The sequence below is a fragment of the Chrysochloris asiatica genome, unplaced genomic scaffold (assembly GCF_000296735.1).
Source record: "Chrysochloris asiatica unplaced genomic scaffold, ChrAsi1.0 scaffold00094, whole genome shotgun sequence".
Taxonomy (NCBI): domain Eukaryota; kingdom Metazoa; phylum Chordata; class Mammalia; order Afrosoricida; family Chrysochloridae; genus Chrysochloris; species Chrysochloris asiatica.
The window spans coordinates 7,701,210-7,723,581 of NW_006408612.1; the positions used below are offsets into that span (position 1 = coordinate 7,701,210).

Consider the following 22,372-nt stretch of genomic DNA (forward strand, 5'->3'; position numbering starts at 1 on the left):
CGGCGGCGGGAGCCTGGTAAAGGCCCGGGTGACGGAAGCTGCACAGCAGCTCAGGTCGCGAGTAAGGGTGTGAGAGGGCTCGGAAGGTGTCCAACGGGCGGATGGAAGTGGCGAAGGGTGATGAGGCGGCTGCAGCGGCGCCCGAGGCCGCGGCTGCAGCGGCCGCTGCGGTGACGCCCACGTGCGGGTAGTAGTGCAGCGGCACGTGCGAGTGGAAGGGGTAGGGCAGGCTTCCGGTGGCGGCCGCGTGCGTCATCATATAGGTGTAGAAGCTGGGGTCGGCTGGGTGCGGCCAGGACATGGCCAGGCGCTGCCGCTTGTCCTTCATACGCCGGTTCTGGAACCACACCTGCGGGAAGAGCGGAGCGGCGCGGCGGCCCGGGTTAGGGAGAGCTCGGTGGCCCCGGGCCCACTCCAGTTTTGCCGGCCCCTCCGGGGCCACTCTCCTCAGACTGGGCCCATCCCTGAATCTCCGCCGGGGGCTCAGCTGGGACTAGTGTGAACAGCAGTTGGGACAAGCGTGGACACAGTCCCCAGACCACAAAGTCTTCCCCCGCTGCGGCGCCTGCGGCTCTTGCTCCCTTGTCGCTTGCTGCTTTTTTCGTTCCCATCCAATCCTTCCTGCCCCTCCCACCATCCATCTGCCTGACCTCACTAAACACCGGTCTCTCGATTCTGAAATTTGTACCAGGATCCTGGACAGCCTTTGAAGAGGCTGCCGCCGCAGCTCGTCTAAAAGGGTAGCCGCGCGAGGTCTTGAGGGGCTCGGGTCTGCTTTTTATATTGAAGGGATGATCCTTTCCTAAAATGATGGGCTGGAGCAACACTTTCTTAAATTGAGAAGACGACTTTTCTACCCCTCCCAACACAGTTTCTAATAAAGACATCATTCGTCACAACCCTAAATTAAAGCAAGAGCTCGATTAAACCGAAGAGAGGCTCCTACACCCCTGCACCACCGTGGGGAGTCTCCTATTTCCTATTCTAGAATGTGAATCCCCCGTGAAGGGTTCACGAAGGCGCCCAACCTCCTGGCTAGATCTCTCCCTGGTTTATAGTAAAATTAACCACCTAACGCCAATAAGGACAATTTCGTTGTGTTCCCCCTGCCCCAAGAGGTTGCCTTTCCCCTTGTTTCCAAAGAGAAAAATGTTTAAGAAACTACTTTCTCAACCCAATCGATTTTTTAAAATACAGTATCCTTTTCTCCATGTTGTAACGATTTATGTGGAAAATAAATCTCTAAGATTGTTCTTTAACAAATGAAGTTTCACCTCTGGCTTCCGTTGGAGAAACAAAGCCAGCCGACTTCACCACCGAGGGGGCAAGTGGGTCCATGGGCATGGGAGAGGAGCGCCTGGGCAAGCTCCAGCGAGGGGAGCGTTTGCGGCAGAGGTGCCGCCATTTGGGGACCTTCCCAGATCAGCCAGGCCGGTCAACCTTTTGGATTCGGCAGTCGGAAAATAAGTCAACTCCTTTGGTGACTACCCCCAGCGAGTTTCCAGGCCCTCAGCTAAATGTACCCACCCAAAAAGCGGAAAGGGGGAAAGAACCACATAAGCAGCCCAGACGCCCCCAGGGAGGGAAGACCTGGGCAAGCGCGAGCTGAAATCAATACCTTGATGGTGGTTTCGGGCAGATTGAGCGCAGCTGCCAGCTCGCATCGGCGGGGCCGCGACACATAGTTCTCCCGGTAGAACTCCTTCTCCAGGCGCGCGATCTGCTCGCGGGTGAACGCCGTGCGGTAGCGCCGTACCTGATCCGCGCCGGAGCCAGAACCTCCCAGCGCCGCGCCCCCGCCGCCACCGCCGCCTCCATGCAGGTTGCCGAGGCCTGAGCCAGGCGTCGACGTGGTGTTGCCCGCGGCGGAGCCGCTGTCCGCGTACCCTAGCAAAGAAACGGCCGACAGCGCATGAGTCGCTGGAGGACCCTGAGCCCCGCGCCTGGGCCACGCGCTGATGAGGGAAGCCGCGACTTGAAGTCGAGGCGCTGCCTGAATTGATAGGGTCTGTCATGCTTACAAATCGCTGCCGTTAATGCAATCAATAAAGTTTGGGATCCCTTTATAACCAAATAATACGACCGGAATTAGAGAACGGTTTTGGGTTGTGATTTTTCTTTTTTTAAATATATATAATATACATATATATTTTTTAATTCATGAGGAAAAATGCCTACCTCTGGGTGCAGTTTGGGAAGCTCTGGGTTTGCAGTAGTCTGGAGACCGCGGGCAGCTTTCTGCACGGCCTTTAGCCTTTTTATTTTTCTTTCCTTTTTGGACAGTCTTTCGGGTTTTGGTAAAATTATTTTAAGAGTTGTAAAACAGCAACAACTCAAACTGGAGCCATTAAGGCGTGAGATGTACTTTTCACCTCTTTTTCTCCTGCGGACCCTACGTGCGTCGAGCAGAGGTAGCCAGCGAAGTTCCCTCCAATTTACCCTGAAAAAACACCCCTTCACCTGACTCTGGGGTTTCAGAGGCGGTGGGCAAAAGAGTTGGGAACAGCTACCCAGGGAGCCCTTCCCTGAGAGTGATTCAGCTACCGGCCCAGGCTCTCTCAACTCGCTCGGGCTTTTGGACGGGTGTGCAGATTCGTTTTTCTCCGGCCCAGGAGAGGAAGCGGACGCGCGGGCTTGGCGCCCCAGGCCTACCCCTCGCTGGGGGCGCTCAAGGAACGGAGTCGGAGGGCACGGTCCCCCGACATCATTCCGACAACGGAGGAACCAGCTCCCGTAGAGAGTGCAGCGAGTCGGAGAAGGGCAAAGGGACCCGAAGGGTCGGCGGGGACCGCGGAGGAGCAGGGAGGATGGGGCCGGGAGGGCGGCGGCTTGGGCGGCGCGGTTACCTTTGCCATTGTTTTCCTTGAGCTGCACGGCCCCGAGGCCTCCGGGGGAGCGCAGAGCCGAGCAGCCCACCTCCACGTCGCTGTTCATATCGGCCTCGGCAGCCGCCTCGGTATAATGACCGGACTTCTTGCGGCTGTCGGCTGCGGAGGTGATTTCGGATGAGACGGTGCTTTCGCTGCCCGGGTGCTGCAGGTTGAATAAAGTGTCTATTTCGAATTTGCCCTTGGCGGGGAGGTCTCCTAGAGCGCCGTGTAGGGGGGCGGACGGCAAGCGCGGGCTGAGGCGAGCCGGGTGCTGCGAATTTTCCAGGGCCTCGAGCACAGCATTGCCAGCCGAGTCGGACAAACTGGAGAATCTCTTGGCGGCCGTGGGGCTGTGCAGCCCTCTCTCCATCAGAATCATCTCTTTTCTTATTCTTTCCATCATCTCAGCTTTCTAAAAAATGTCACAGTGGCCAGACTGTACCGTCCTAATGATGGACTGCGCCTAGGGCTAATTCTCATTCAGCCCCAGCGAGTGCCTCTAAATATTATTATCTCTTTTGGAGGGAGGCGGAAAAATTGTGGGATGCCAGAGCGAGGGAATGACTGGTCAAAATGACCCATACATCCTTCTGAGCCCGAGATGTCATTCATCAAAAAGTAGCGCCTGCTCGTCATTAAGGTACGAATGACGCCGTTCGAATAATCATTTATTGTAACAGGTTTATAAGCAAATAAATACACGCTCCTGTCAGTGGGTAATGAAGGTGGCTTCGGAGCAGACAAATAGATCCAGGTAGGAGGAAAGAAGAGACAAGAACTGAGGATGGAGGCTCCGGTCCTTTGCTCTCTCCGAACCCGCTCTGCTCGCCCAGGGGTTTGGCCTCGGGGGTGAAATTGACAGTCTGATTAATAGAGCGCGCCGCGGCACATTTCCCCCTTCATTTAGGGGCATCATTACGCTCTCAGTTTGCTGGGTTGCCCCTTAGGTCCTAATCATGCAGCGCCTTCCTCATTTTTCCTCGGACACAGATACATGTTAAATAATAGATAATGCTTTGAGTTTACAGAGTAGATCGTTGGGAAGGGAGGGGTTTTTTTTTTTGTTTTTTTTTTTAAACATTTACAAGCTGGGGGCGTGAGAAGAGGGAGGGCAAGGGGGAGGATGCAGGAAGAGTTGCGTAAGGAGACCATGCGCTCCACTCTACATTACTTATCCTTTTGGATTCAGAATCAAATATGTATTTTATTTAACAAATAGGACGCTGAATTAGTTCTCTCTCCCTACTTCTCGGTGTCTGCCCGGCTTTCTCCACAAAATGAGAAAGAAAGAGAGACAGAGAACGAGGGAAAGAAAGAGGGAGACAGGAGGAATTTCCTGTAGTTTTGAAAGAGCTTTCTTGCTACGTGGCCGGTGCATTGGGCCGGCGCATCCAAACGGAAATCATTAGGTCCTCTGATTTTCTAACACTGTTTGCAGAAAGAACTCTGAACTCAAAATTCCGGGTTTCTTACTTTTATAATCCTTCTGACGGGCTTCTCACCTACGCATTGTCCCTGAGGAGAATGAACTCGACAGGATCATTTGATAGCAGAATTAAACAGTCGCGCTTTACAGTGCCAGATGGGCCACCCCAAATCCACTTTTTACGTTGCCAGCTTTCCCCTTCCCTTCTCAAATCGAATTATTTGTGGCGAAGTCGTCTGAGTTCGAGTTCAAAGGTGGAAGTGGAGACTCTTCCTTCTTTCCAGACCACCTTCCCCACCCTGCACGCCTTCCTTCCGCCGTCCTCCCCTGCCCCCGCCCCCCTCTTACCTGTGGCGGTGAGAATTCTCGTCGCCGAGACGGGACCAGCCTCGCTGCTGCTCCTCGCTGCCTCAGCTAGGCAGCTGAGCCTCTGGGCGATAACATTGATGGTTATAATGACGCCGGTGGCAACCATTTTAACGAAGATCAATCTTCCCTCGAGGCCGCTGTGCGTCTCCTTCCGCGCTTCCGCCCCACCCTGCCCGGACTTGCGATGCGATGCGCTGTGCCCGCCCGCCAGCAGCCCAACGAGAGAAGAACGGGCACCAAAAGAGGGCAAGGGAGGACAGGGACGGGACACAGTGTGATGGGACCGCGAGCCGAAAGAGCCTGGCAATTTGGGCTCTGGTAACATGTCCTGCATTCCCGCCCCAACGCTAACCCAGGCCCCTACTGGGCCCCCTCCCTCTGCCTCTTGCCACACCCAGTACTTCGAGGTGCGGTAGGGTCAAACCCTGCTTCTGTTTGCCAGTCTCGCTGTTGGCACTTTCCTTTTAACCTTGGACCCCGTTGGGGGCGCGTCAAGAATGTAATGGGAAGCCAAGTGTGAAGTATATTTATATACATATACACACATATAGTCAATGCCAAAAGTTTCCCTCTGGTTCCCCCTCAGCGCAAATTTAGTTCAACTACACGCACTTTGCTTCGAAAATCAGTTCTACCTCTTGAAGGTAATAAACGAAGTTTTCCTTCAAGGTGAGAAACGGAAAGCTCCGTATGTACGTGGGTGGGGTGGGGGTTATGTGAGACAGTGCCTGGAACCTAGATGGTGACTGGACCCAGAGTCCGCCTCCACCCCGACCCCAGCTGCCACCCGGCTGTGAGCTCGCTACCATCCCGGCCCCCTCTGTTCTGCTCTCCGGCCACTACTAACTTGAGTCTGCGCTCAACCATCGGACGCCCCTCTATAACCCCCTCCTGGCACCCTAGGCCGGCGCCCAACTCCACCACCAGAGTCCTGCCACACGAAGTTGCGGGGTGGGGGAAGGCGCGGATTCAGCGGGATAGGAAAGGAACCCAATCCCCAACCTCCCCAGGGTCTCTGCTTGCTCCTCGGCCGGTTCCGGACTGAATGGGGCACCTTGGTCCAGCTGGGGCGGGTGGGAGGCAGACGGTGGGAGGCCCGAGGCTAGTGGGGGGGGGGCAGTGGAGGCGCTGCCTGGGCGGAAGTCTGCGGATGCCTTTATTGCTGTCGTTTGGCGCCCCCGTCTGTTTCCCTCGCGCTTGCGGCGACTGTGTGCAGCTTTTCAATCGCTGAACCCGTCGCCCCGGGCTAAGGAGCATGGCGACCCTTCCCCCATCACCTGACTCGTGGGTCCCCACTTCCTCCCTACGTTTCACTGAGACCCCTCACCGTCAGTCCCCGATGCTGCGCCAAATCCGACTAAAGCCCCAGTGTGTGGAGACGGGAAAACACGATTTCTCGGTGACACACCTTCATTCATTAGTGGTTTTGAAACTATTTTACACCTTTTAAATAACGCTACGTACACTAGCACGTTTATTCTACGTACACTAGCACGTTTATTCTACGTACACTAGCACGTTTATTACAAAAGTACATTCGAGTGTTAAGAAACGACTCAGTAAAAGATAGATATAATTTTTCCACCAAACTGTAGTTAGCAGACAATGTTACATGGGACACAGTGAACATTTCAATCCAATATTTAATATCCTTTAATTTATTTAGAATCCGTAACTACTATTAATAGTAGCACTGTCTACCATACACAGTACTTTACTATGCAAGTCCAAGTACTTTCATCTAAAGATCACAGTAACTCTCCTTTCAGATCCTTATTCATTTTCCAAAGATGAGCAAAGAGGATCAGGGATTTGCTCATGTTTTAAACTTACCTCAGGTAATATCACATTGTTATAAATAGGGTAGTTTAAAAGGTCTAGGCAACATTTTTGGTTTATTTTCTCATTTTGCATGTTTCTTCTTTTAATACAGGCCTACCTCGAAACACTGAGTCTATATATAGTCCTGAGACGATGTGTGCTATTCTGTTGATGTTTATCAGTGAAATGCCCAAATCTTGCACTTTCCCGGAATATCTAGAATGGGAAAGGGCCTGTCAAATGCCCCCAGTTTTTAGACACAGTCTCTGGTCGCCAAGGATTTCGACCCACTTCCAAGGTATAGGTCCCACACAATAAAATAAGATGACAAGTATCCAACCTATGCCCATGCAGTTTAGCAGGAATTTTTTTCCCCCTTTTATTGTGTGATAGTTTACATGAGGGAACATTAGCTTTACACTCATTCTATCACACATAGTTTCACTGCCATAGTTACCATCCTGTCCATGCATCATCACCCAACCAAAGGTTATACCCCGCATGCCCCCCCCCCTCTCCCCACGGTCCTCAGCACACAGCTCCCTCCCTCCCTGGATCTCAAGTCCTCAGCCACTCCATCTCTTCATGTCATCCTCTCTGTCTCCATCTCAGGCCTCGCTGCTTCTCTGGGTGGGGTCCCGATTTCTGGTCTTCTCCAGTGTTTGTCCCAGAGGCCTTCGCTCCTAGACTGAAAGGTTAATCACATCCCTCCTTGCTATAAAATATCCACCTTTACCTTTCCAGTCCTCACAATCCATCCTGATAACAATTATTCACCCCTGCATCACAAGAGACCCATCTGCATTTCTTTTCATCAGCCCTTCCTAGACAGGTTGGATATTACTCACTTGAGACTCCATCCTCCTCCCCGCCCTGTCGATCCAGGATCCCTCTTGAAAGCTTGTAAGCCAGTCACTTCTTACCTTTGTATCCCTCCCCCCATTTTGGGTAGCCAATGTTCAAGTTGCCCATCCCTATACTGGACATATTGTACCCCCTTTTTAGGTATTCCAGCCAGTTCCAGGCAGAAGACAGACTTACAAGCTTTCTATGATGGTATTTCTGGTTATTCCTCCCTCTGCTGTCCGGTGATTGTTTTATAATATAATGCATGGAAAACCAAGGTTCAAGAGTCAGCCAAGCATCTCAACATTATTCCCCCGCTTTCCCCATTCCAACCATGTCCCAGTCTCTGTATCCCAGAGCCCTGTTGTTCCAAAGGCTGAGCCTATATCATTTATTACCTCTGTCCCATTTAGCTCATTCCTACCTGTCTGTTCTCCCATCTGCTTTATTCCTCCATTCCCATCTCCCTACTTGTATATTGCCCCCCTCCCCAACACCCAAGCTATCCCGTGTCTATTCCCTAGCAGGAATTTTTAAGATGTCTTGGTGGGGAGGAAGACTTTCTTCATATAGACTGAAAAGAACTATTTGCTAGAAAGGAGGAATGACATGAAAGAAGCCTAAATGTTTTTGCTAGGCCTCCAGACTAAATATTTATTTCTTGGCCAGCGGCGGGTTCTCCGTGGTGAAGTGGTAAACACTCTGAGCCTGCGTCTGCAGGTAATAAAAATGTGTCCCGGCTGGCCGAGGGAGGCGGCGCTGGTAAAACCCGAGCTGTGGCGGAGCCCGGAGACCGTCTGGTCCTGATTCCTCTCTTCCGCGCAGAGGATTTAGGGCCACGCTGGCCCCAGAGCCAGTGGCCTGCTGAGGACTGGGATTGCAGGGACTGGTGAGAAGGCGGGAGGGTTAGAGCCTGGGGCTGCGAACCCTGGGCACGGTTTCTTTAGACTAAGTGCGGCTGGTGATTGGAGGTTTCTGTCTAGAAGGTAAGACGCCGGGTTTCCTGACTCCAATGTTGGCTTAATACTGGCGACTTCATGCTGCCATCCCCCAGCCGGCTGTGCTACGTCTGTCTTGTGGGGGTCTCTCTGATTGCTTCTGTCTCTTCTTCCTGCTCCCTACAACTCTGCGCACCACCCGGGACCACCTGGGGTGAGCGGGTGGCTCTTTGTCCCTGAACTCTGAAGTTCTACAGATGGGTCGTCTGCCTTGAGCGCGCGCAACCTCAGACATGGCAGAAAAACTTGCAGGGACATCTAGTGCCGAGCGTGGGGAACTGCGGGCCACCGGGCTGAGAAGCTGAATCCCCATCACACTCCACACTTAGCCCTGCGGGTGACCACGACGTGGATCCCCTACAGAGAATGGAGAGACCGGCTGACTTACGTTCCTCCATCTTCAAGGGTTCAAAGTGACAGAGTAAGAACTTACTGGAGTTTAAAGCTAACAATTGTTGTTGTTAAGTACCATGGAGTCGGTTCCGACTCATAATGACCCTGCACAGGGTTTCCGAGGCTGCAAATCTTTACCGGAGCAGAAAACCTCATCTTTCTCCCGCGGGACAGCTGGTAGTTTGGAACTGCTGATATTGAGGTTAGCACTACGCTACCAGAGCTCCTTAAGCTAACAATAGTATTGTCCAGAAAGTGTATATGGAAAGCAACTTGTGAGATGTTGGACTAGCAGCAGAAAATTGCTTGGGGGACACAGCTTTTATTTTCTAGGGAAAAAAAATCATAGAACTGCCAAATCTTTAAACTCTGAACTCACCATCCCGCATGTCCATTGCAGTTAGGACTCTTGAAGCAAAATTCCCACCAACACTGGAGTTCTTTCCATCCCAAATAAGTGTGCCCTGCCCTGAGGGAAAGAAAACTGGTTTGCAAATCACCTTCGAGTTTAGAAAGGTTTTGTTAATTGTTGTTTTGTTCCAGATGATTGTTTTCATTTAATAAAACCTAATTCTATTGTTAGGACTTTTGGTGTGGTGCTGTAGGCGATGGACTTTGAATCCCAAGGTCGCCAATTCAAACCCATCAGCTGCTCCTTGGAAACCCTATACAAGGTTGCTGAGTCAGAACCGACTGCAGGGCACTTAACAACAACAACAAGAATTCTGTTGTTAAGGAACCCTGGTGACTCAGTGTTTAAGAGCTCTGCTTTTAACGGAGATGTCTTCTCTGCTTTCTGAAGACTTATATATAGTCTTGGAAACCCTAAAGAGCAGATCTACTCAGTCCAATAGCATGGCTATAAGTCAAATTTTACTTGCTGGCAGTAGAGGTGGGTTTTTTTATTGTGTTGTTAAGCCCAAACAAAATCCATCTCAGAAATACACAGGGCTTCCTTACACTGTTTTTTGCTAGAGTCCTCCTTTCTTCACTCCAGGTTCCTTAAAAAAAAAAAAAAAAAAAAATACACAGGGCTTCCTTACACTGTTTTTTGCTAGAGTCCTCCTTTCTTCACTCCAGGTTCCTTAAAAAAAAAAAAAAAAAAAATCTCTTGACAGTTATAGTTTAAGTGAAAACCAACAAGATATTTATTACATAGAGAAGGAAAATTATTTCCAAAGGTGGCAGGGCATGGATTTGGGGGGTGAATATTGTCTGGCCATTTCCTCTGGGTGTAAGACTTTACTTTGGAATTGAGATTTCTGCTCCGAATCTTTTGTTTCTTACAAGTTAATTAGGAAGGTGTCTTGCACTTCCTGCTTGTGGCCATTAAGGAAAATGATTTCTAAGGCATCTCAAAGACCCACTCTGGTAGGAGTTCTAATGGCCGTGAATTAATTGAGCCCATTGCTGTCTTGGCAAGTAGGGTAATTTATTTTCTCCACTAAATCTAAATTACAGCCTGCATCTTCCCATTCCCCAACCCAGGGCAGGGAAGGACATGGTTTCAAAACTTACCTACAAGGGGGAGAAGAGAAGATGTGACTTTCAGAAAGGCTTCTTGTAGGAGAGGAGAAAACTGATGGAAGCGAATGGCAAAGTTGATCTCACTCACTCTGGCAAAGTGGGACTTTGGGCAATGAAGTACCACTGGGAGTGGTCCTCTCCGAAATTAGGAAAGGTGGCAAAACTGGCTTCAAGAACTAACACTTCAGTGTTTAGAGACATCTGACTGAAAAGGATTCACATTTAACAAAGACTGTTTGTGTTGTTAAAGCCCCAACATAGACAACCCATTGTTGTTGTTATGTTCCATGGAGTCGGTTCCGACTCATAGCGACCCTGTACAGGGTTTCTGAGGCTGTAAATCTTTACGGGAGCAGAAAACCTCATCTTTCTCCCACGGAACCGTTGGTAGTTTATAAATATGTATACACAGGAATCAGATGGCTGGCCAGCTAGAGAAAAAGTTCAGTCTATTAAGATTGAACCTGAAGTCAAGCTGGAGCATAGGGTATAGGAGCAAAATGAATTGTTTCTACAAAGTCAGTCTCAAACTTCCTCTACTACCTACTCCTGTTTATTACACCTTAGTTCGTAAGCAAAGTAGTCCAGCATTGCCTGGTTTTCAGTCAGAGTCCTATGATCCATCTTGATGTACTTGCTAGGTTTTAGAGACCCCTTTTCTAAGGGAAACTCCTCTAACTGAGCTGGGGCTTTGCTATGCTGGGGGCAAGTTCAGCAGGAGGAGAGCAATAGACAATGTTTTTCTTGTTCAAAACCTGCCCAATCTCTGAACATCCATCCATTAGAGTGGGCAGAAACCTCCCAAGTCAAACGGGGAAGTTCAAGGTTTTTCAACCAGAGCATCAGTTCCAACTTGCTAACTTAATTTACTACATTGAACATTAAACCACAAGTGACAGGCTATCTAAAAATCACAAAACTTTATAAGGTTTTCATTCCACACTAATTTTATTTTCTTCATTTTTTAAGATATAATCAGTCATTAAGATACATTTATCAGTTGGAATACGGAACAGAAGTCCAGCACAACACAAAACCGCAAGGACACTGGGTTTTAGAAACCTGAAATTTCATTGGCTCCAGTTATGCCTTAGAAATATTTTTGAAGAATTAGTTTTGAAATCATAGAAAGTCATAAAAAAGTATTTTTTCTTCTTTTTTAAAAATTGGTATAGTTTTCCTCCCAGAGAACAATAAGGAAAATGAAAGCATTTGAAAGTGGCACCTGTGGTGTGGTTGGTACCTAAAGTAGATAGAGGACCCAGCCAAACTCTTGCAAAAAGTCATCAACTTCATCACCTGGCCTTTCGTTAATGTCCATTCTGTTAAGAACTTTCACCTTCTTCCTAATAGTGACAATCTCATCAACAAACTGTTAGTGCCTATTGCCACCAGCAAACACTCAAATTTTATCAGAAACATGTCTTAGGGTTCGAAAAGATAAAAATTTCTCTTTTTTTCCCCCTTTTCTTTCTAATATCCCTTCCATTTGAGCATTTTATAGTACTGCATTTTGATGTCAACATTCCACCACTGGCAGTCTACCTTGCCATACCAGGCCAGGATGGCCTCCCTGGTTCTTCTCCTTGCCTCAGTCAGAGACTGTCTTGAGTCTGTGAACAGTGTGGATAGGAGACACACTGGCCTCACCAATCACAGGCTCAGGAGAGCAATTTTCTTACAGTTGGGCTGCCCTGGGTAGTTGATGCCAGAGAACCAAATGGGCTCACTCTAAGGAGTTCCACACTAACACCAGCACCCTTAGCTCATCAGATTTAATGTTACTCTAAGGCGAACAGAGTCTACAGTCATAGCAGGGTTCACATACACCTTAATGGTGAAGATCAGAAGATGATGGGTCGGGTGGGGGCTTTTTGATTGAGGAATGACTGGGAAGAATGAGGAGGGGTCAGGGCTGTGATTCCCAGCTCCCTAGCACCAGGCCCCTAGAACTGGGCCCAACTTAGTTAGCTTTGCTTTGAGCCCACTCCATCACCTAGAAATCATACCATGTTGTTGTGGGCTGCGCCTTCTGAAGCTCTGAATTTGTTAGGGAAAAGAGCCCTCTTAATTTGCCCCCTCTCAGTTCTCTGTAGTTGGCAGCTTGGAAAAGAAAGTGAAACAAAAGTCCCTGGGAAAGTGAAATTTTCAATTAATTGGTGTAAATAACTGGCTGTGACGGGCGGTGACTACAAAAAAAAAAAAAAAAACGCTAGGGGCTGATTCGCTGCGGGGTACACAAGCTTCCCTACAGGCGACTAGCGGCCTTCTTCCAGGTGCTCTCCACTGGGTGTTTCTGCGGAGTAAGGGGGACCATGCTGGGACCAGGGAGTCCAGCTTGGGAGGCGACACTGTTGGTTAGAGGGTGGAGACGTATAGTAGGGACTTTTCTCGCTCAGGTAGATGGGTCAAGGCCAGGTCTTTCGTTAGCTTGTTTTACTTGTAAGTCTTACCGTCAGCCCCCAAAGCGTTTAGTGGGAATTTCCCGGGAGAACAGGATGTGTGTTTCCGGAGTATCAGCCCCAATTGCGCACGGCTTGATTCGTAGAAATCTCTGTGATACCATGCCTAAAATGTTCGGTTGTTGTTAAGTGCCATTGAGTCAGATCCAACTCAGCGCGAACCTGTATAGGGTTTTCAAGGAGTGGCTGGCTGGTGGATTTGAACTACCTATTTTGTGTTTGGCAGTTCAGTGCTTATCGTACAGCGCCACTCCAAAATGCCGGATGTTATTGTTAAGTGTGTGGAGTAGGTTCCGATTCCTGTATAGGTTTTCCAAGGAGCGGCTGGTGAGCTTGAACCGCCGACCTTGCAGTTCAAATCGACCTTGCAGTCCAGCGTATTAACCCGCAGCGACACACCAAGACTCCCAAATGCCTGGTATAGGAACTCCCTCGGGTTTAGGGCCTAGAAATTGACTAATCCAAAGGGTTACGCAACAAGGTAAAAGTTGATCTCTTTCACATTCTGACCATCTCTGTCCTTTGGCATCGTTTAGTTATGCTGTTCCGAGAGGCGAAGAGAGGTGGCAAAAGGTAGCCGGGCCAGTGACAAGGAGCAGGCCTCGGGGCTTGCTCGCTGCAGTTGCAGACTGGGCCTGGGATGGGCCATCGCGCAATCAGCTCGTGGGGGTGGCTGCTGAGCCAGGGCCTGGGTCGGGAGAGGGCGGGCGGGGGAGGTGGGCTGCTCAAGGGGCTGGGGAGGGGTGGGACCGGGGGTGGGTGGGTCCGACCGGGCTGGGGCCTGAAGCCAGGCTCCCCCGCGCCCCCACCCCCACGTGGCCCCGCACAGCCAATGGCGCAGTCCCCGCCGGGCGCCCTCGGGGCGGAAGGCGGCCCCCCAACCGGCTCAGGCCCCCTCCCAACCTGAACTTCGTTTTTATAAACGTCCCGCGATGAACTAACCTGTTGAAGGGCGGGCGGGAGGGAGGCGGGAGGCTCTCAGAGCAAGAGTGGGAGAGAGAAAGAGGGCGGGAGCGGGCGAACGGGAAAGAAAGGAGAAGAGGGAGGAGGCGCGCTGCGCCATGGTGTCCTGTGCAGGGCCGGGGCCGGGACCGGGCCAGGACTGGCCATGAGCCGCGCCGGGAGTTGGGACATGGACGGGCTTCGGGCGGACACCGGAGCCACCGGGGCCGCCCCGGCCTCCTCCTCCTCCTCAGTGGCGGCGGCGCCCGGACAGTGCCGCAGTTTCCTCTCCGCGCCTGTTTTCGCCGGGGCGCACTCGGGTCGGGCGGCGGCGGCAGCAGCAGCGGCGGCAGCAGCAGCGGCAGCAGCGGCCTCGGGCTTCACCTATCCCGGGGCCTCTGAGCGCGCGGGCTCCACCTCGTCGTCATCTTCGACTGTGACCGCGGCTCGCCCGGAGGCTCCTCCGGTCAAAGAGTGTCCGGCTCCCGCGGTCACCGCTGCCGCTGCAGCGCCCCCGGGAACCCCAGCACTGGGCTACGGCTACCACTTCGGCAACGGCTACTATAGCTGCCGCATGTCACACGGCATGGGCTTACAGCAGAATGCTCTCAAATCGTCGCCGCACGCCTCTCTGGGAGGTTTCCCAGTGGAGAAGTACATGGACGTGTCCGGCCTGGCCAGTGGCAGCGTTCCGGCCAACGAAGTGCCCGCGCGCGCCAAGGAGGTGTCCTTCTACCAGGGCTATACAAGCCCCTACCAGCATGTGCCTGGCTACATCGACATGGTGTCCACCTTCGGATCCGGGGAGCCTCGACATGAAGCGTACATCTCCATGGAGGGCTACCAGTCCTGGACGCTGGCCAACGGGTGGAACAGCCAGGTGTACTGTGCCAAGGACCAGCCACAGGGCTCCCACTTTTGGAAATCATCCTTTCCAGGTAGGGAGATGGAGCAAAAGAGACCAGGAGGTAGGGAAAGGGAAAGAAAGGACTAGGAGTGTCCCCTCTCTTTGGAAGTGGACCAGACCCTTGGTCAAGTGGAACAGAGTTTGCCGGGCTTGTGTGAAATCTGTAAATTCCTCCTTAGGTTTTATGTTGCTCACACTCTTTTCCTTCGTGTGTGTGTGTGTGTGTGTGTGTGTGTGTGTGTGTGTGTGTGTGTGTGCCCGCGCGCGCGCACGCATAAGCATATTTTCCCTCTAAAATTGAGACTCTTTGCTTGGGCCTCTTACTCTTACCCAACAAGGCCTCAAAGCTAAGAGGTGTCACAATGTTGTATCCCCATTTTAATAGTACATTACTGTCCCAGGGTGCGACTAAATCTTATAACCCACAAGTTTCAAACACAGATACACAGGAAATGAAAGATTCAGCAAAAGATGTGGGTTTGGGTTGTGTGTTGGTTTTGGTCTGTGTTTGTGTGTGTGACCCGTGCTTGCAGAAACGGTTCGTGTGAACATTCACCAATAAGCATGCCATAAAATTGTTAACATGCAGGTTTGCTAAAATGCCAGTTTGAGAAATCATGAAGATCCATCCAATCTGCCTTCACTTTGAAGTACAAAAATATTTCCTTAATAACTTATAAATAATGTCTGTGTAAATAATAATAAAGTATAAGCAAGCTTTTCTTTATTCACTGTACTCATACCCTAAAATGTACACCCATAGTCCCCAGCTGAACACTCCATACTCCACTCTAATTTTTCCCATTCTGTTTTTTATGCCAGGGGATGTGGCTCTAAATCAGCCAGACATGTGTGTCTACCGCAGGGGAAGGAAAAAGAGGGTGCCGTACACCAAACTGCAGCTCAAAGAACTGGAGAACGAGTACGCCATTAACAAGTTCATTAACAAGGACAAGAGGCGGCGAATCTCGGCTGCCACGAACCTATCTGAGAGACAAGTGACCATTTGGTTTCAGAACCGAAGAGTGAAGGACAAGAAAATCGTCTCCAAACTCAAAGACACTGTCTCCTGATATGGGCCAGGTTGCCCAGAGAGTTTAAACATCTTAAGTTGTCTCCAAAAAACTTTTTGAAAGACTTGAATATGTATTTAATTCCCAAACTCTTGCCAGTGGTGGCAAACTTTGTGAATTTCTTTTCCTCTTTCCCATATCTGGCTCTAAAATCTTTTGCTGCCCAACCTGAATTTGTAGTTCTGTTCCTTGCTTGTTTATTATTGGCTTTTTTCTTGTCTAGGTTTATTTTTATGACATTTTTAATGTTCTGTTTCTCCCTCCAGGCCAGTATATAAAGGACTTGACATGTTTTTAATAATCCTACCAAATGAATTTCAGAAGTGTCATCCGGATTTTAGAGTTTCGTTTTTAAAATAACTTTATATGTCTGTTTCCAGCACTGATTATCTTCATAATCCATTAAGGCAGAACAATTTGCAGTCATTCATATCCTATAATTGGGTAATTGAATCATTAGCTCTCCTCAGTCCCCCTGAGGCAAGTGGAAACAGCCCTGGGCTGGTAGTGCTCTGGGTCACCCACAAAAGTCTAAAACCAGAGGCTGAAGGTACTGTAGTGGCTTTAAAGACAGCTACCTGTTTGAATAGAATTGATAATAGAATGAAGATTTTAGGTCTTTCATTTGCTGATTTAGTTGTGTGGTTTTAATACACTTTGCTTAGTATAATCTTTAATTTGAAAATAAGTGTGTCTTCAAGGGTGCCTTCATTTTTCCAGTTCTAGAAGCGGATATTTAAATGACTGCACTTGGCAGGACCACTGATATTTGGTATAAGTGGTCCGTCCCCCTCTTCTTGGCCTTGGGCCTGTGGGAACTCAGTCTCCAGAAAGAGGCTACAGCACTGTGACCATGGAAGGGGACATTTATACACAAACCGATTCAGAACTTGACGGAACAAATGCATTTGTGGTTTCTTGTGGAGCTTCAAAGCATTTAACAAAAGTGAAAGATTCCTGGAGTTCTAAGGTCCAAGAAGAAAAAAAAAGGAATATGTTTCTGAAAGTGACAATAAGTAATGACTTTTAAAGTGCTGCATATTTATACAACTGAGAGTTTATTTTTGTAGATGCAATGTCTGTGAGCTGGAATACACAGGTTGAGCTTCAGACGTTTAAAAATCACGGTTTACTCCTAGGGAGATGCAAATAAACAGAACTCTCATATTGCCTCTGTGTCTTTATACATTTGTTTTCTTTTCTTTTTATATTCTTATTTATTATAAAATCTTGCTGTCTGGAACACACTTGTGTTCTCTATATATACATGAAGGACACTTATTCTCTGAAATTTAGTCTCTGAAACCTCCATGCTCCCGTTTACACCATTTTCTGCCTACATTCCCATAGCCTTAGCATAAGTAGGAATATCTTTCAATGAAGGTATCATTTGTGGTGTCTAAAGTGATTTTGTTTTTTACCAAAACAATACCCAAAAGTGTAATAAAATTTTACTGCTCTTTCAGTATCATTAATTTATTCAAATAGTTTAATTTAACATCAACAGTACTTGTGTGCCTAGCTATAGAAAAACTTGATTGGGTGGGAGGGGGGATTTTTCATCTAGAAAGGTCATTATAATTTTCTGTTCTAGAAAGATCATGAAATTAGAAGGACAGACACATATTTAACAATAGGAAAAAGAAGCCATAATTTTACACCCTAAACATCTAGACACAATTTGTAGTTACTAGGAACTTTTCTTTTTGAGGCCTTTTGCCACTCAGGGAAATGGCCGCTGAGAGTGACTTGTCTTTGTTAGCGCCCAGCTCAACCAGTTTAGTGGTGACTAACTTTACTTTGCGATCTGTAACTTAAACACAAAACCTCATACAATATGTAAACTCTGGCACCAGGCCTTCCTTAGGGCTTTTCGAGAAAGCGCTGAGACCCAAGGCCTGAAAGCTACTTTCGTTTTCTCTGGCTCAGTTTTATTTCTTTCATGTCTTAGAGCTGACTGTGGGCGACCAACTTCGTTTTAATTGAAAAATAGAAAGTGACTGCAATTCTATCTCCGGAAAATAAATAATCCCTGATAATGAGGACACATGGTCTCTGGAAAGATCGCTAACATTTTCTTTTTATTGTTTTTCTCACAAATACGTGTTTTCATCTTAAAGGGGCCTGTTTTTCCTTCTTCCCCTTCGCTGATCCTCCCCCTCCCCCGCCCCCTATTTTTTGGAAATTTCAGACTCCTAGGCCTCTCTCCATTTCCCAGGTACATTTCTTAGGTTTCCCCATCTTGGGTGGGGGATTGCCTCGGGGTTTTCTTTTCATCTGAGTTTGCATGCCCTCCGCATTGGAGAAATGGGAGGCTTGTCGGAGATTTCAAACTGCGCTCAAATGCTCTCCGGTGGAATTTGAATTGACGGCTAAATCAATAACAGATGAAGATTTAGCTGTTTATATACGTTCTTTTTATATTCCCAATTGCGGCGGGAGAAAAGGAGCCGGCGAGTGGCCAGGCCCTGGATGGGAGACTCACGCGGAGCCCGGGAGGCGGGAGGGAGTTGAGTCTTGGATATCCAGAGGCCGCAGGGAAGGCATCTCAGAAACCTGCCGCCTATGGGGGACAGAGGCCCACGCATTACGCGAGATGTAAATGCTGAAAGTTGTATTGGAGGCTGGACACGCAGCCAGACAATGGGGTGGCCGCGACACTTCCTCGCGCTCGGCAGCTCGCAGGGTCCCTCTGGTTCCGCTGCCCGGATTAGTTTTGCCCTCAGGATCTCTAGCTTTCTGAGGTTCTCTGGCGCGCCTGGCAGTGGGCAGAGACGGCAAGGGGCTGGCAACCCCAGGCTGTTCACGCTGCTCTTCACTGTTGATCTTGACTGTGCGGCGGCGACTCTCCAGGCGTGGAGCGCGCTCGCCATCTCCTGGGCGTTCGGCGGCATTGGCGAAGCTCGCTTTTCAGCTCCGCGTCCAAATCCTCTTTCCTATTCTTCCTCTCACAGGCCAAGTCTCCTAAACCCCAGCTCCCACCCACCCCACCGGACCCTCCACCCCCCGCCTTCAAGTCCTCTACTCCCGGCTCCTTGCATTTGACCTTGCCTGCGCGGCCTCATAAACCCAGGGGATAAAATGGGGCGGTTGGGTTCTGTCTGGGGCCAAGGAGTAACAGAAGGAGTACAGTATTTTCTGTTTCTCACTTAGTTCCTTTCGGTCTTTTCTCCCGAGAGGCAAACTGCCGCTATGAGATTGTTCAAGGATTCCGAGGAGGTATTCCTGGGCTTGGGGTGCTGGGAGAATTGCAGTGCTCTGAGTTGGGAGGAAGGGAAACTGCAGCCAGTTATGGATGGATCCCTGAAGGTTAGGATCTGGGGAAGCTTCGGTACCTTGAGAACCGAAATGGTTCCCCAAAATGAGGGGTTATTGGGGCCTGAAACCTGAGTACTTTAAGTCCCTGAGAATTAAGGTAAAGATCCGCATGAAAGGATCTGTAGCTTTGCATCTCTGTAAGACTGAGCTCTTAGGGAAATGAGTGGAGCCCTGAGGAGTCCTGGCCTTGCCCCCTCCCCCCCCCCCCCCCCACCCCGCCTCGTCTTAGAGCTGGAGGAAGAAGTCGTTTGCGTTCCCTAGAGCCGCCCAATTGGTCGCCATAACTCACACAATAAAGTCGCCGCGCGGTGGTCAGCCTTGCCCTCCGGCGGCGCCTGTGTGGTCTCTCCCAGAGCTGGCAGCTTTAACCAATTCCAGCTTGGCTTCGGAGCCGCGGGGAGGGCTGCAGGCTGGGGCGGGCGTCCATCACAAGGTCGCTGGAGGTCTATGACGGAAGGGGAGAACCCCTAGCCTGCTGACCAGACCGGACGGCGTGCCGCCAGGTCTGCGCACAACACTTCCCTGGTCCTCCGAGAAGACAGCGCTACCCCACTCGCCTCTGTGTTCGCAGGACCCTCGAATTCCGATCAAGAATTGCTGCTAGCTGGCTTCCTCGGTATGCCCTGCTGTTCTCCAGCCGGTGGCTCTGGTTCTTCTGCTTTTCCACACCCTGTGGAGGGAACTCATCCTGCTCTGCCAACCACGGGTTGGATGGATACCTGGGAGTTGTGGTTTACAGGGTGTTGTTGTCAAGGTGACTCCTGGAGAAATGTATCTTTGGTCAGACTGGCAAATCATCAAGCTGCTTGTACCCTGGGTCGGCATTCTCCATGGATCTGGATGGCGACTCCCTAGGAGCACAGGAGTGAAGTCTCCTCTGAGCTCAAAACTTGGGCAGCGTTTGTGGTGCCTTTCTTCGCTTTCAGCAAGCAGTTTTACGCTGTTATATCCCGCCCTGGCACAGAAGTCATTCCAGAGAGCTTCTATGGAGGGTGGGGATGGAGCTATAAGTGGCATTGCTAAAGATAGGCCTGGGGGCCCCTCAGGACAAGCCCTGGGGCACGCGTTATTGGAAAAAGGCCTCAGCCACAACCTAGAAATAAGCCGGGCCCAGGTAACCCATGGGAAATGGCAAAGCCATTCAAGACCAGAAAGGGTCCCAAGGGACAGCTGAGCCAAAGGCGCCCTCTGGCCGATACCCCCAATCTCTGAAACCGGGCCCAGAAGTCTTCGACCTCGCTCAATATCCCTGGTCGCTGCAGGGCAGCCTCACCGTTCGCCAACGAATATTGCGGGTGTTATCATAATACCCTGAAGGGGGGGAAATGGGTCGGGGGATGTAGGCGGTGCTGAAATGACCGGCTTTGAAGAACCTGCAAGCAAAGTTTTGTCCAATCGTCTGAGCCTGTCCTCTTATTCCCGGTTGTAACTAAATACTGCTGCGAGTGCAGCCGAGGCCCTTTGTTGGAGATGTGTGAGCGCAGTCTCTACAGAGCGGGCTATGTGGGTTCGCTTCTGAATCTACAGTCGCCTGACTCCTTCTACTTCTCCAACTTGCGGCCGAATGGAGGCCAGTTGGCCGCGCTTCCCCCCATCTCGTACCCGCGCGGCGCGCTGCCTTGGGCCACTGCGCCCGCCTCCTGCGCCCCGGCACAGCCAGCCGGCGCCACAGCCTTCGGTGGCTTTTCTCAGTCTTACTTGACCGGTTCCGGGTGCCTTGGCCTACAGCCCCCGAGCGCCAAAGACGGAACCGAAGAACAGGCCAAGTTCTATACTCCCGACGCGGCCACTGGGCCTGAGGAACGCGGCCGTGGGCGGCCGCCCTTCGTCCCCGAGTCTAGCCTGGCCTCCGGGTCCGCTTCCCTCAAAGTGACCAAGTACGACTACGCGAGTGTGGGCCGCGCGGCGGCGAGCTCTGCCACCTTGTTAGACGGGACCCCCTGTGCTGCCGCCAGTTTCAAGGACGACGCCAAAGGCCCGCTCAACTTGAACATGACTATGCAGGCGACCAGCGTCGCCTCTTGCCTGAGACCTTCGCTGACCGACGGTAAACGGTGGCCATGCTCCTTGGGCCAGTCTGGGCAGGGAAGGGAGGTGGGATGGATGGGAGAGAGTGTAGGGGAGGGAGCCGCTGGGGGCGGGCAGGCGACTGGGAGAGGGCTGAGCTGATGTGGGCTGGGGCTGTGTTGCAGGCCTGCCGTGGGGGGCGGCCCCGGGGAGGGCCCGCAAGAAGCGGAAACCCTACACGAAGCAGCAGATTGCTGAGCTGGAGAACGAATTCCTCCTCAATGAATTCATCAACCGTCAGAAGCGCAAGGAGTTGTCCAACAGGCTGAACCTCAGTGACCAGCAGGTCAAAATCTGGTTCCAGAATCGGCGCATGAAGAAGAAGCGCGTAGTGCTGCGTGAGCAGGCGCTGGCGCTCTATTAGGCGCCGGAGGCCGCAGCCGGGCTTGCTCAGCCATTTGGGGCTGAGGCCTGGCGTGGGGAGGAGCTGGGGCTGGACTTTTCCTTTGGCCCTTTCTCTGCTGGTTCCCCGCACACCCACACCCCACAATTTCCAGCCCCAAAACCACCAGGAGATTTTGAGACCAGGTCACTCTGTTCTTTCCCCTCTATCTCAGTGGTATTTGATGCGCGTTCGAGTCACAGCACAACCTTGATCTTGAGGCTTCCTCGGAAGAACCTATGGTCACCTGTCCTGGCTTTGGGTCGGGTGGTTTACATCAGATTCATTTTCGATGCTTTATACTTGGATTTTTCCGTTTCCTCCGGGTTAGTCTTCCTTTCTCCCTCTCCCAGCCCCTTCTGCATTTAGCAGGCACCTAGCTAGAGCTCAGAGTGGAAGTGAATTTAGGACGGCTTTTAGACCGAGTAGACAAGGTTGCAGCCTGATTTGGTCTCTCCAAGACTGAAGCAAAGCCAAGATCTCCAGTGGAGGAAGGAAAGGGTGCTACCTTCCCCCTCCTATCTGCCCAGGCTGGTTTGAGAGGACAAAAGCCACCCTAGACCTTCAGACTTCAGAAACAAAGGGGAGGAGATTGGAGGGGTGGCCAGACAAACTCAGAGACAACCTTGGAATGCAGACTGGACTGAACCCCTCCAACTGGGTGGAGTGGGCTGGAGAATTCTTCCCTAGGCTAGGGTAATGTCCAGACAAGACTTACAAAATCCCCCTCTTCTCTCACTTCCACACACATGTAGGCTGTTTGATGCACCCAGCAACTGAACCCACAGCTAACAGCTCTCACCCCTGGTGAGGGGAGCTGCCAGTCTGCTTTGAGGCCCAGTTGCATTGGAAGGAGAGAAAGATGTGGAGGAAGAAGGGAGACCTCCTCTCTGACTGCAAATATGGCTTTCTAAAGGTCAACATATCTTTCTTTCTCGAATTACCTTAAAGTACCACCACTGGGAGAGAGA

General features: G+C 50.7%; 3 protein-coding genes across 3 annotated transcripts in view; 2 read left to right on the plus strand and 1 right to left on the minus strand.

The window, feature by feature from the left end:
- Window positions 1–3,273, minus strand: part of EVX2 (even-skipped homeobox 2) — a 3,658-nt gene extending 385 nt beyond the window's left edge. Inside the window, exons 1-3 of the mRNA XM_006866696.1 lie at window positions 2,847–3,273; window positions 1,619–1,887; window positions 1–349 (exon numbers count right to left, since the gene is read on the minus strand). Of these exons, the coding sequence (XP_006866758.1) occupies window positions 1–349; window positions 1,619–1,887; window positions 2,847–3,273 (1,045 nt within the window). The remainder of the gene's footprint in view (window positions 350–1,618; window positions 1,888–2,846) is intronic.
- A 10,547-nt stretch (window positions 3,274–13,820) lies between these two features.
- HOXD13 (homeobox D13) lies at window positions 13,821–15,634 on the plus strand. The gene is made up of 2 exons (XM_006866665.1): window positions 13,821–14,592; window positions 15,384–15,634. The coding sequence occupies exons 1-2, from the start codon at window positions 13,821–13,823 to the stop codon at window positions 15,632–15,634; spliced, it is 1,023 nt and encodes a 340-aa protein (XP_006866727.1).
- Window positions 15,635–20,422: 4,788 nt separating this feature from the next.
- Window positions 20,423–21,383, plus strand: HOXD12 (homeobox D12). The gene is made up of 2 exons (XM_006866666.1): window positions 20,423–20,999; window positions 21,145–21,383. Exons 1-2 carry the CDS (start codon window positions 20,423–20,425, stop codon window positions 21,381–21,383), a joined length of 816 nt encoding a protein of 271 aa, XP_006866728.1.
- The last annotated feature ends 989 nt before the right edge of the window (window positions 21,384–22,372 follow it).